A 12,680-nucleotide genomic window follows, 5' to 3' on the forward strand; every position below is an offset into this window, starting at 1 on the left:
CGAGATGACACCATTGCTGAGTATGTCTGACGTCCTGGTCTCAATGGGGACCCGGATCGTGGCTCAGTGGTGAAGTCTGGGTGAGTATCAAAGGTGAGAGGCAAGAAAGCCATGGTGCTATCTTGACGAGGCCTCGTAAGCAGGAGTGGAGATGCTTTGGATGGAGATGGCGATGGTTGAGGAACTCTTGGGATGATGAAATGAATCAGTTGAGATGGGGGATGAGATGGAGGCTGATGACCTATAATATCTCCTCCGGGGCGGTGCAGAGGTAGTGAGTGCCAAGGGAAGTCTGAGAAGTCCGAGATGGGCTCTGGTAGGATCCAGGGACCTGTCCTGGATGGAAAGCGAAAGTCAGAGGGGAATTTGGGCCCTTGGAGAAGTTTCTCTGATAACACGGAAGAAAGAAGAGGGGAGGAGGAGAGGATGGGAGATGGAGGGTGGTGGGATACCCAAGGGTTTTATATGGTGAGTGTTCCCCCGGGCTGCTCTCTCCTCCAAGTGGCCAATCAGGAGACAGTATTCCACTTCCCCCGTTGCGTGCCACCGACCCCGACACGGAACCCGGGCCCGCACTAGACCGATCCTCTTCCTTCTTACATCCAAGTTGGATGCCATCTCCCAGATTCCTTGTCATTGATCTCATTGAGTTGTGCAATGGCTCGCAAAGTCTCATGAAGCCGGCGTGAGGTTGCTGGATGTCGTTGAGCCTTCTGGACGATAGTGGACAATGCTGGACGCATGTCTCGATTTCCTTCTTCCTTCTTTGCCTTTCCAGGTTCCCTCGTTGTTTCACTCCTCCCCACAGTCGAAGTCGATGTTTCTGCCCGTCGCCCGGAGCCTTTGAAAGATTCAAGATCAAGTCGCCTTCTTCTTTCTGCCTTTCTTTCCTTCGTCGTTGACCCAACTTCCTTGGCTTCTGATAGCCATAGCCTTTGTGTCGATGTCCCATTTTGAGCGTATCACCACTTGCAAGCTTGTGGCCTAAATGATTGGACGTTCCTTTTATCATACGCATGAGTGTTATGCTCGTCGTATGTAGTTCGAGGAGTCTTTTCGTTGCAAGAGATTAGTCCCGGCTGGATTGAGTGTGGCACACCAGTCATGTGACCCTACGCCCACCTAATGCGCAGCCCACTTGAAGCCCGAGAATCCCAATGGCCGTGGGAAGCATACACGAGACTGCCATCACCAAAAAGATGCCGGGGGCACTGTCGCTTCAATTTCCCAGTCGAAGTCTGGCTGCCGGGCCCCTTCCCACCTCCACCACCAAACGTCGACACGGGTGAAGAAGTTGATGGTGTTGAGCCGAACAGAGTCCCAGAAGAACAAGCCAAAGAGACGACAGTTCGTCATCCGAGGATCGTTGCAGGTTGACCCTGGAAAAGATTGATATGCCCAATACCAGGCTTCTTCCGGGCCCTTATCTGTGTCCTCGCTTACCAGGGACTGCCGGACATACTCTTTGTACTCGTCCGGAGTGTAGGATGACAGAGCTTTCCTAATAGGGAGTTCCAAGTTGCTCATTTCGACGCATCTATCAACAGCATCCGTGAACCATGAGTAAATCTCGCCAACTCTGTTGTAACTGGCGTACCGTGGCTGTTGCGGGAGGTTGAGAAGTAGCTGGTAAAACTGAGTTGGCGGTGATGTTGACACCCTGTAGAGAAACTTGATCCCGAAGCATAGCAGCCGAGCCTGGTTCTGGTTGATGTGACAATCGCCGCGCTCTAAATTGGGAGGTAAGATTGGGGCGGTCCAGTACACGACTTGAGCCCCATTTCTAGGGCCGCAATGGTGTGTCTGCAGAGCCTCAATCTTACGAAGCTCCACGAGCGCACGTAATGCTACAGAGAATTGTCAACATGATGTAGGGTTGAGAGATGCCGGGCAACTTACGAGGACCAATGACAACCGCTGCCAGAAAATCCCTTGTCGCAACCAATTGCTCAATCTCCCACGGTGACAGGTAGTCAAAAAAGTGCTCTCTCTGGAAGTTCACGATGTCCAGATTGAAACGTACAACTTCGGGATCTTTGAAGAGCTTGCAGTAGGCCTCGAATCGATATAGTGCTCTGTGAAAACGAGCAGACTCGGCATCTGTTGGCTTCTCAGCCGAAGAAGGCGCGTCAGGCCAGTCAGGACGATCGTTGGCGAGACTGCACTGCTCTTTCATGAGACGATGTAGAGCCATATCTCGGAACTTGGATCCCAGATGGCCGACGCACTGGTGCAATTCTGCTAGTTGGAAGCCATCTGCTAAGCTGACGGTGGGAGGAATACGAGGCCGTCTCTTAAGATATTCGTCACTAAAGGCGGCAACGAGATTCAGGTCTTTCGGGTCGAATTTGGATGACTCTAACGCCATGGCAGCATAAGGAAGTGAGAGTGGGCCTATTTCGTTCAGGAGCACCTGCCGACATGCTGACGAGGCGCATCGGAGCCAAGTTGGAGAAGTGAGGGCTGCATCTCTAAGACATTTGAAGGTTGGTAGATGTGATAGGATATACACCCAGAGCTCATCTGGCATACGCCGCGACATCGTATCGTGAAGGTTTTGTCAGATGTACCGTAATATTGTTAAGAAACCGCATCGAATCCTTTATTTCTTCCCAAGGTAGGGATTCCGGAAGTGGGCAGTTGGAGGTTTTTGATACAGGAATACGGTATTTTCAGGTGGTGATATTTCAATCGAAATCGAAATCAAGCGCAAGGTATTAGAACCCGTATGAATTGCAATGGCTGGTGCCCAGCGTCACTTATGCCGTACTAGAAAGTTGCTTGGGTGGATGGGTGTGGTAATCTAATGGCTTGTCGTTGTGAGATGACTGCGCTGATTGATGCGAGGATCGTCGTCGATTCGGCCGCCATTTGGGCCAAGCCGGGGCCGAGGCGTACTGTGTGAAGGAAGATACAGTTTAACTACTTAGTCAGGCTATAGAGACTGTGTGGATACCACTACTGAGCTTGACCAATGATAGGTCATTTCAAAAGGCTAGTCTCCATCCGGATTAGCGCCCAATTGCTCTCAACTCGGCGCAGGTGCAGGTGCAGTGAATTGCTGGTCGAGCAAGCTCGCGTCAAATCCCTTCGCCAGCCTGCCACGGTACCTCTCTGGCATCCGCGAACGTCACATTTCTCCGCCGTATCCCACCTCATTCTATCCCCACCGGACAACTATCTCGAAATCCCACGATCACGCCGACACTGTTTCCGAATAAAGATTAATCAATAGTCGTCGCAATGGGCAAGAAGAAGCGTGGACACCCTGACGTCGAGGACGTCCTCTCCCGACCATGGTGCTATTACTGTATGCATCCATTGCCTTTCGCGTCTCGGATCTGAGCGCATGTGCTAACTTCTTCGCAGGCGAGCGTGATTTTGAAGATCTGAAGCTTCTCATCTCTCATCAGAAAGCCAAGCACTTCAAGTGCGACAGATGCGGTCGCCGACTCAATACCGCTGGAGGTCAGTTTACCAACCCCGTTCTCTATGGAATCGCAAGCTAACGTCTCGTGTCGCGCAGGTCTCTCCGTCCATCTGAACCAAGTTCACAAGGAAACTCTCACCCAAGTCGAGAATGCGCTACCGAACCGGCAAGGCCTCGATGTGGAGATCTTCGGCATGGAGGGTATTCCCCAGGATATTCTAGACCAGCACAGGAACCGCATTATTCAGAACTTCTACCAGGCCCAAGAGGACCGTAGGATTGCCACTGGTAATCCTTTACCTGGCCAGTCGAAACAGCCGAGAAAGAAACTCAAAGTCGAAACTCCCGAAGAGTTGAAGGCCCGCCTTGCCGAGCATCGCGCACGACTGGCCGCCGGCCACCCTCCTGCTACCAGCGGCAGCCCTGCCAACGGCGCTCCTGCAAGCGCAAGCCCAGGTGCATTCGTAAGTACCCATGCATCCATAATGCTGTACATGTATGACGTTAAGCTAACTATCACAGAACAACTCTCCGTACCCACCGCCTCAAGCGCCTTACGGTGCTTCTCCCGATCAAAACTACCCGCCTGGTGCTGCCCCTGGCGCTCCGGCTTACCCTCAACAGGGTTATCCGCAAGGCAACTTTGGTGGTTTCTCTGCATCATCTCTTCCCGCGAGACCGACGAGTGGCCTCCAAGCGATGCCCGGCCTACCTCAACGGCCCCCCCAACATGGCGGCCAGTTCTGGAATGGTTCTGGCGCACCGCCGCCTGGGTTCCCAGGAGCATCCACTGTCGATGAGCTGGTTTCTGGAGCGGCACAGCACGGAGACGAAATCGACGAGCTCATTCGCAGAGCCGAGTCCGGTATCAAGCCGGCCAAGAAGCCCGAAGATGAAGCCGGTGACGAGGCCGCAGGCGACAAGAAGTCGAAGAAGGATAAGAACGGCAGAATGTTCTATGCAGACACAGAGGTCAGCCCTGAGGAGCGCATGGCGCAAATACCGAGATACGCCTACGTACCCCCAGCATCGTAGTCGTAGTCAAGGAATGACTGGCATTGGACTATTTGGATGGCGGCGCATGGGGACGTTGCGACACGGATGCATCCCAATCATGGCAAGCGTCACTACGACAGGCTTTCATCGAATGACACGATTTTCGAGACTCGGGACGACAACGGCAACCCTCCTGAGCGGAGTTTCAATGGCGTAGCTGGTTTTGGGATGTACATAAAAATTGTAAGGAATGCACTGAAGAAATTCCGTCACTGTACTCATCGCAGACCGTGACGCTGAACAAATTGACAGGCCCTGCGTTTCAACGATCGTCGTTTCATAGTGACTCGAATTGTTGTTTCTGGTGCTGAGGACGAAGAAGCTGAGATAACCTCTGAGCTGTAAACGGGCATCTGCGTTGGTATTAGGCCATGCATGAGAATGCATGAGATGAGGGGCCGCAGTGTGATAGGTGGTCACGCGTCCGTATCTGGACTTAATTGCCAGCCTTGCTTACCTTGCCTGACAAGATCGCACAAACGATGCATGATTCAAATTTCTCAGAACAGTCAACATCCTAGCATTGCGGCCTTGCTCTCGTAGTACTCCAGAACATTGATGCGCACAGCCTTGGCCATGTGGCTGATCGACACACAGAAAACGACATTACATCGCGTTGCGGATCATCGACAAAATGGCACACGCTCGTACGCCATTCTCTCCCACACCTGGAGCAACCAAGAGGTCGAGTTTCACCACATGTCAAATCTGAACAGTGCAAAGACAAAGACAGGATGGAACAAAATCAGGATGACCTGCAAGCTTGCTCGCTCCAAATTCAAGTACGCATGGGTCGACACATGCTGCATTGATAAGAGCAGCAGTGCCGAGTTGACAGAAGCCATCAACTCCATGTACTCCTGGTATCAATCCGCCGAAATATGTTACGTCTACCTAGCAGACCTAAGTCCAATACCTGAAGGGCTGAGGGGCACATATCGCTACGATTATCTCCGGGAAAAATTACCCAAGTGCCGCTGGTTTTCTCGGGGCTGGACTCTTCAAGAGCTCATAGCCTCAAAGCAAATCGAGTTTTACGACAAGAAATGGAACTTGGTAGGCGAGAAAAGCGACCTCATAACCATCATCCAGGAGATCACACGCGTTGATGTGAGCATCTTGCAAGACAACTCAGACCTACAAACGCTCCCGATAGCGCGTCGCATGTCCTGGGCAGCCGGCCGGAAAACCACAAGAGTCGAGGACATTGCCTACTGCCTCCTTGGTATTTTTGACATCAACATGCCATTGCTATACGGCGAGGGATCAAAAGCATTTCAAAGACTTCAAGAACACATTGCCAATGAGACCAACGACTTGAGCCTTTTTGCATGGCAAAAAAAGGTCGATTACCAAGCGCCTGCGGCTCCAGGGCTCAGCGGCGTATTCGCAGAGTCTCCCGCAGACTTCACACATTGTTCTACCCTCATGAGACACCGAGATCGATTCCAGTTCAGGAACGACTTTACCCTCACTAATAACGGCCTTCAAGTCAAGGCCCAAAAGCTCAGGCTGCCGGCGAATGACGTTGCTGATGCGGCGAACGGTGCTGACGCGTTCTACGCGTTGAGTCTTGATTGTCTCGAAACCAGTGTCAGAACGCAAGGGACTCCGAAGTGGCTTGCGATCTGGCTTCTCAAGGTTGGAACGACGTTTGTCAGAGCGGTTCCAGACCAGGTATATGCATACAACTCGAGATTACAATGGTCTAATGCCACGCTGGAGACCTTTGACGCCTGCATCCGCAAGATGCTATACGATCACGAAACGACGAGGCTGGCGTCCTTCATGGGAGCCAAGATCGGATTCGAGTACGACTCGCAGCTCAAGAACTTGATTATTTCCAAGACTGCGAATCCTGTGGAGGCATGCGTGCGATCCTCCGTCGCAGACTTTGTCTTTGACTGCCACGGGCTCGACAATTTCGCTGGGACGCATTGTTTCAAGATCCAATTCGGATACCCGTTACAGAAAGTTACCCTGGGCATCATCTGTGGCCTTCAGTGGGATGGCTCGCGTTGTCGACCGTGGGCAGCACTTTTTGACGAGCTTTCGGTCGAAGGGACCGAGTCGGAGTTACTGATGAGATACGCACAAGTGATCCCCGGGGTTAAGGCCGAAGAGAGACTGTCGGAGATTCGCGACTACATGATGTGTCGATTTACGGATCAGTCGGGCCTGTACAAGTCGAATTTGATGCCCAAATCTGCAACCATTATTCAGTACGGGACTGTCATCACACATCGTATTTGGATTGAGGCGGAACCCAGAAAGATCGACGAGGTTTCCTTCTCTCGAGGCTCATCTTCTGCATACGTCTTCAAGGTCCATTATCGATCTGGCGTGAACCAGCCAGATTAGGTATCTGCTGAACAGAATCAAAATTATGATATTGGTGCGTTAACGCTCCTCTTCCCACTCGATATGAGATAGCCGGGATTGCGTGAGTGGTGACGCGTTTGATCAAGTACATGTATGTTTTTGTAGAGCCTCAACACGAACAGTGTCTGGGTGGGGGGCGGCAAGACGTGCCGAAGTTCTCCAAATACATATCACGGACCCAAGGGGTCGGGCTACTCGTTGTGATGACCTCCTTGCCACTTTGTTTAACAAGACTAGGGTGACCGGGTAATCAGGGGGAGTAAAGTTGCTAACATGGCGAGAATTTGGTGCCGGCCGGGATGATGTTCACTTTACGGCTAAATGCAACTCTCCACTTCCAGTGTCACAACTGGTGGTTCCCCGCAGTGACTTTTGCCGTGAGATCACGCGCAGATCAAGAAATCTCCAAATTGCTTAGATGATTGCTTTTTGGGGTAGGCAGTTCATCTCTCTTTTGTTTGTGTTTGGCTGAATGTCTATGAAGTCTGGCTCGTTTAATGTAAGTAAATCCGGACAAAATCATAAGTGAGAAACGTCCTTGGAGAAGAAGTAAGGGCAAGGGCAAAAGGGTCAATCAAAGTCCAATTTCAGCATACCCAACAGAGGCTCACTGCCGTAACTCGGCACCGGTTCTTGAGCAAGTTGTGGCCGAACAAAGCCGGGCGTGGGGTAAAAAGAGTCTTGGAAGCCGCTCGCTTCGAGGACCCGGCCGCGCCGCGCTGCGGGGAAAGCTCGACTCAAGCATTTTGGAGGCTGGGGTCTCCCTCTTCCGTATCGAGGACGACCATCTCTTCTCTTCTCAGCATGCCTAATCACCTCGCCGGCCCTTGCTCCGGCCTGTCATGGTGGCCAAGGAAGTGGTCCCTTTTACCCGTCGGTCAGGCACCGTCATCCCATCTTGGCTGGTGTCACCCGTCCCCGGCCGTCCATGAAGGCGGTTCTCGTGCCGTTATTGGTTATTCTCCATGGTTTTCTAGCTTGTGAGTGCCGTTCATACTCCGGACCATCAGTCGATCCCACCCTGCCATGCCTGTTCAATCTGATTTCCCCATAGAAGCGTCATCCTGGTCTGGGGTCTCCAACCGTTCCTGATCCAAGGACTGGAGCGCTTTCGCGCTATTGGGCGCTCGTTTGTGTATTTAATAAAAGCGGTAGCCCTTCTCTTCTCAATGATGCTGCCTACTGTCTGTCCGTGACATTGTCCTTAGGCGAGTGAAACTTATACAGGCGTGAGCCACCATAAGCCCGCAGTCATGGCGTTTGTCAAGCTCAAGTCAATCTCCCTTGTGGTCCTGTCGAGCCTGGCACCTCTGATCTCGGCATTGGGGCAACAACCGATCGTCTCGTTTGAGAATGCGTCTGGAAGCTTCCAAGTTGCCGGAGGAGATATAGGGACAGGTCAAATTCTGGTATCAGACGACGATTACTGGGGAGTAATTCGAGCAGCAGGCGACTTGGCTTTGGATTTTGGTCGGGTCACCGGCACAAATTACACGCTCAGCAATGGCGGAAACAGCTCCAAGCCTGCTCTCTACACCTTCTCGCCAGTGGATGTCACCAATAACACCGTTGTGAGTCTCCTTCTTGTGCTGCAGTCCAAGTGATCTGAGTGGCTCTGGAGAGCGTTCTTTTTGAAAAGAGAATGGTCGCTAAGCATATTCCACAGTACCGAGTTCTAGACGAACAGTCGTTTTCCGGTCCCAACTACACCAACCCCGCCCCCGATCGCACCGTTGTCATCGTCGGCACCATTGGCCATTCCAAGGTCATTGACAGCCTCATCAAGGCCCAAAAACTCAATACGAGTGAGGTTGAAGGACAGTGGGAGTCATTCGTCAGCCAATTGATCGACGAGCCCATTCCGGGATGCTCCCGGGCTCTTGTCATTGCCGGTAGTGACCCCCGAGGCACCATCTACGGTATCTACGACGTGAGCGAGCAGATTGGAGTCAGTCCATGGTACTTTTGGGCCGACGTGCCGTCCAAGAAAGCGACCGAGATCTACGTTCTGCCTGATCGTAAGGTCCAGGGATCTCCTGCGGTCAAGTACCGTGGTTTCTTCATCAACGATGAGCAGCCGGGTCTGTCCAGCTGGGTTTCGTAAGTCACATCAGTCTGGTTCTTCTGGAGAGAACAAGGCTAACATGCAGAAAGAACCAAATGGAACGACACCTGGAACAATGCCGCCGGGTACAACTACCACTTCTACAGTCTCGTCAGCGAGCTTCTTCTGCGTCTGCGCGCCAACTATCTCTGGCCTACGCTCTGGGGAAGCATGGTCTACGTCGACGACCCGCTGAACCAGCCCCTCCTTGACGCCTACGAAGTGGTTCTCGGTGGCTCTCACACGGAGCCTCTGATGCGCGCTCAAAACGAGTTTAGAACATTCTACCAGGGCCAATGGGCCTACAACCTCAACAACAAGACCATTGACGACTACTTCCGCTACGGCGTGCAGCGTGCCAAACCTTATGCTCGCAACAGCTTGTGGACCATGGCCATGCGCGGCACGGGTGATACTGCTATTGAGGGAAACTTGGGAGTGGAAGGTATCGTCACGATGTTGGAGGAGCTCGTGGCCAATCAGCGAACCATTATTGAAGAAGGACTTGAGATCGACAGTGCCTCGAAGGTTCCGTCGTTGTGGTGTCTTTACAAGGAAGTCCAGTCGTACCAAGAAAAGGGCCTCGTCGTACCCGAGGACATTACTCTGCTGTGGGCTGACGACAACTGGGGAAATGTTCGAAGGCTACCTCTGGTGAACGAGACTGACCGGAGCGGCGGCGCGGGCGTCTATTACCACTTTGACTATGTCGGCGACCCGCGCGACTACAAGTGGATCAACACGATTCAGCTAGAGAAGACGGCGGAGCAGATGTCCTTGGCGTATGCCCGGAACGCACGCAGGATCTGGATTGTCAACGTCGGTGACTTGAAGCCGCTCGAGATCCCCATCAGCCACTTCTTCGATCTCGCCTACGACACGGAAAAATGGGGTGTTGACGGCACCGGAAAGTGGCTCGAAGCCTGGGCTACCAGAGAGTTTGGCGGCGACCATGCAAGCAACATCACGGACATCTTGACGCGGTATGGCATGTACGCTGCTCGCAGAAAGTACGAATTGGTTGAGCCAAACACGTACTCAGTCATCAACTACAACGAGGCAGATGCTGTTTTGGGACAGTGGGCCACTCTTCGAGAGGAAGCTCAAGCTGTGTACGATGTCCTCTCGGAGGAATATCAGGCGGCTTTCTTCGAGATGATCTTGCATCCCATTTCAGCTGGCGAAATCCTCCACAAGATCCAGATCAACGGTGCGAAGAACCAGTTGTTTGCAGGGCAGAAGCGCAACCTGGCAAACGATATCATTGACGAGTCCAGGACCTTACTTGATGCGGACGCCGAACTGACGATCCGATGGGATGAACTGCTCGACGGAAAGTGGCAGCATATGCTTGATCGTAAGTTGAAGAACCAAAATCTTTCTCTCTTTCTCTCTCTCTCTCTCTCTCTCTGTCTGTCTGTCTGATTAGTACTAACATGCCGCGCAACAGAAACCCATCTCGGATATGACGGTTACTGGCAGCAGCCCATGCGTAACACCCTCCCAGATATGCGCTATGTCCAGACAGCCTTCCCATCTCTGGGTGGCCAAATCGGTGTCGGCGTCGAGGGGTCCAATGCCAGCGTCCAGGGTGACGACAAGTGGCACACCAACTCTGCCAACGACCTCGCCGTTCCTCCATTGGATCCTTATGGAGCTATCTCGCGTTACTTTGAGGTATTTACCCGTGGTAATACTGCATGCCCTTGGACAGCCAGTCCTTGGCAGCCCTGGGTCAAGCTCTCCCAGTACAACGGCACGGTTGGCGGCAACAATGGTACAGACAGCCGTGTCTGGATCTCGATCGACTGGGAGAATGCACCGGCAGCTCCCAACGCGACCCAGGTGTACATCAATGTCACAACGCCGTGCAAAGGCAAAGAGAAGTATGCTGGATCAGGACAGAGAGTCATCGTGCCTGTTGTCAACCGGGTGGTGCCGTCCAACTTTACCAAGGGTTTTGTTGAATCCGATGGACATGTTTCGATCGAAGGACCGCACTACCAGAACATCATTGAGCCCAGCAACTCGACTAGGTCAAGCAACAGCAGCAGTAACAGCAAACTCGAGTATCACTTGTTTGAGAATTACGGACGCACCTTGGGTGGAGTGGGACTGTATCCGCCCGAGTCGGAGAAGGTCAAGCTCGGTGAGGGACCGGCGCTGGAATACCAAATGTACCTCTTCAGCAACACCAGCAAAGCCAACGTCACGCTGTACATCTCACCCACATCCAACTATCTCGGGGATGGCAACCCTCTCGAGTATGGTATCTCATTGTACCCGACCGGTGGAAGTGCACCACAGCCCAAGACGGTGCAACCAGTGGGCAAGACGCAGGGGCAGAACATGCCCGATGGATGGGTTATGCCGTGGGTGATGCTGTCTGGGGACTCACGGGCAACTATACTACGACATCTTTCAACGTGACGCAGGAGGGCGCGTATATGCTCCGTGTGTGGGCGCTTCTGCCCAACATCATTGTGCAAAAGGTGGTGGTTGACCTTGGCGGTGTGAGAAAGTCGTACTTGGGACCTCCCGAGAGTTTTTTGCTTGGACGTGATGAACAGGGCGCCGTTGAGCGGACTGCGTTTACAGAGACACCAGGTATTGTTGGAGGAAGTACGGACTAGGGAAAGTCACATGCTTGAACTAGAGTATTGGGTGTTCATCCAGTAAGGTAAGGTGAGAAACAAAGTAAGCAATAATACATAATGAAACAAAAAAACGACAAGGTCAGGTCTTTGAAGAATTCTTCGGTTTAAAGTGGATCGAAATGTATTCTGGCTTTGTCCATTTTCACCAAGTCCATCACTCCTGACATGTTTCAGTGTGTACCCGTAGGTTTGGTCCTTGGAGCGTTTCTTCGCCTTTCTTTGTCCTCCCACGGCGGTGATGTTTTTTTCTTGTTGTTGTTTGTGGCTAGTGAGCAGATACCAGCCACAGTGTACTTGAGCCACGTGAGCCACATGAGCTCCATAGTGCCCCGTTGCTGTTAGGTGTGGCTCAGTTAGCGATAGCGATCCTCATTCGTCTGTGCACTGATTGTGGTGGGCCCTCACGGAGAATTGGGATTAGCGTCTCCACTTCTGCCTCGCTAAAAAGGCTCCCGGTCGTCGGGGGCAACGGCGGCACCTGGCGGGTGGGAAAACAACAAACGTCAGTCACACAGCACACGGCCAAACAGCACCAAACTGAAGTACACACCGTCAGCTCTCAGCCCATCGTCCCAGCCCAGCCCAGCCCAGCCCAGCCCAGCACAGCTTAGACAGACACAGACAGAAAGAAACGGGGGGACCCTTCAAATCAAGACATTTCACGACCAGACCACCGTCACTCCTCACATCTCCTAATCTCTTATCCAACTGCAGCTGCTGCTTGCTACCTTACACTTCACTCTCTCTCTCCTCTTCCTTCCTTCCTTCCATTCCATCACCACCTCGCCCTCACTCTCACTACCTTAACTCACACCCCCCCCCCTTTCTCCCTTTCCCCACAGCAGCTCGTGCTTCTTCTTCTCTTATTCTTCCCCAATACTCTTTCTTACTGCACATGCTCGGCCCGCGCTGCAAAGCGGCTTTGTTTATTTCTTGATTTACACCCCGTTTGCTGCACCGCTTGACTTGGACTTGGACTCGAAGAGAGCTCTCTCTTTCTCGCGACTTGATAGACAGTCCCCTCGAAGCCGGCAAACGGGACGAATCCGAG

The 12,680-nt window shown here is 52.6% G+C and overlaps 4 protein-coding genes across 4 annotated transcripts; 3 read left to right on the plus strand and 1 right to left on the minus strand.

Moving 5' to 3' along the window:
* Positions 1 to 1,352: 1,352 nt before the first annotated feature.
* Positions 1,353 to 2,368, minus strand: N0V96_000940 (uncharacterized protein; the record flags this gene model as incomplete). Its single annotated transcript, XM_065756076.1, has 3 exons — positions 1,353 to 1,379; positions 1,444 to 1,847; positions 1,900 to 2,368. The coding sequence occupies 3 exons, from the start codon at positions 2,366 to 2,368 to the stop codon at positions 1,353 to 1,355; spliced, it is 900 nt and encodes a 299-aa protein (XP_065615316.1).
* Positions 2,369 to 3,243: 875 nt separating this feature from the next.
* Positions 3,244 to 4,465, plus strand: N0V96_000941 (uncharacterized protein; the record flags this gene model as incomplete). The annotated part of the gene is made up of 4 exons (XM_053198101.1): positions 3,244 to 3,310; positions 3,370 to 3,468; positions 3,527 to 3,894; positions 3,953 to 4,465. The coding sequence occupies 4 exons, from the start codon at positions 3,244 to 3,246 to the stop codon at positions 4,463 to 4,465; spliced, it is 1,047 nt and encodes a 348-aa protein (XP_053044439.1).
* Positions 4,466 to 5,367: 902 nt separating this feature from the next.
* On the plus strand, positions 5,368 to 6,847 carry N0V96_000942 (uncharacterized protein; the record flags this gene model as incomplete). Its single annotated transcript, XM_065756077.1, has 2 exons — positions 5,368 to 5,374; positions 5,502 to 6,847. The coding sequence occupies 2 exons, from the start codon at positions 5,368 to 5,370 to the stop codon at positions 6,845 to 6,847; spliced, it is 1,353 nt and encodes a 450-aa protein (XP_065615317.1).
* A 1,274-nt stretch (positions 6,848 to 8,121) lies between these two features.
* On the plus strand, positions 8,122 to 11,402 carry N0V96_000943 (uncharacterized protein; the record flags this gene model as incomplete). Its single annotated transcript, XM_053198099.2, has 4 exons — positions 8,122 to 8,439; positions 8,535 to 8,968; positions 9,023 to 10,329; positions 10,423 to 11,402. The coding sequence occupies 4 exons, from the start codon at positions 8,122 to 8,124 to the stop codon at positions 11,400 to 11,402; spliced, it is 3,039 nt and encodes a 1,012-aa protein (XP_053044437.2).
* Between the last annotated feature and the right edge of the window lie 1,278 nt (positions 11,403 to 12,680).

The sequence above is a fragment of the Colletotrichum fioriniae genome, assembly GCF_027942845.1.
Source record: "Colletotrichum fioriniae strain IMI 355084 chromosome Unknown scaffold_1, whole genome shotgun sequence".
Classification (NCBI taxonomy): Eukaryota; Fungi; Ascomycota; class Sordariomycetes; order Glomerellales; family Glomerellaceae; genus Colletotrichum; species Colletotrichum fioriniae.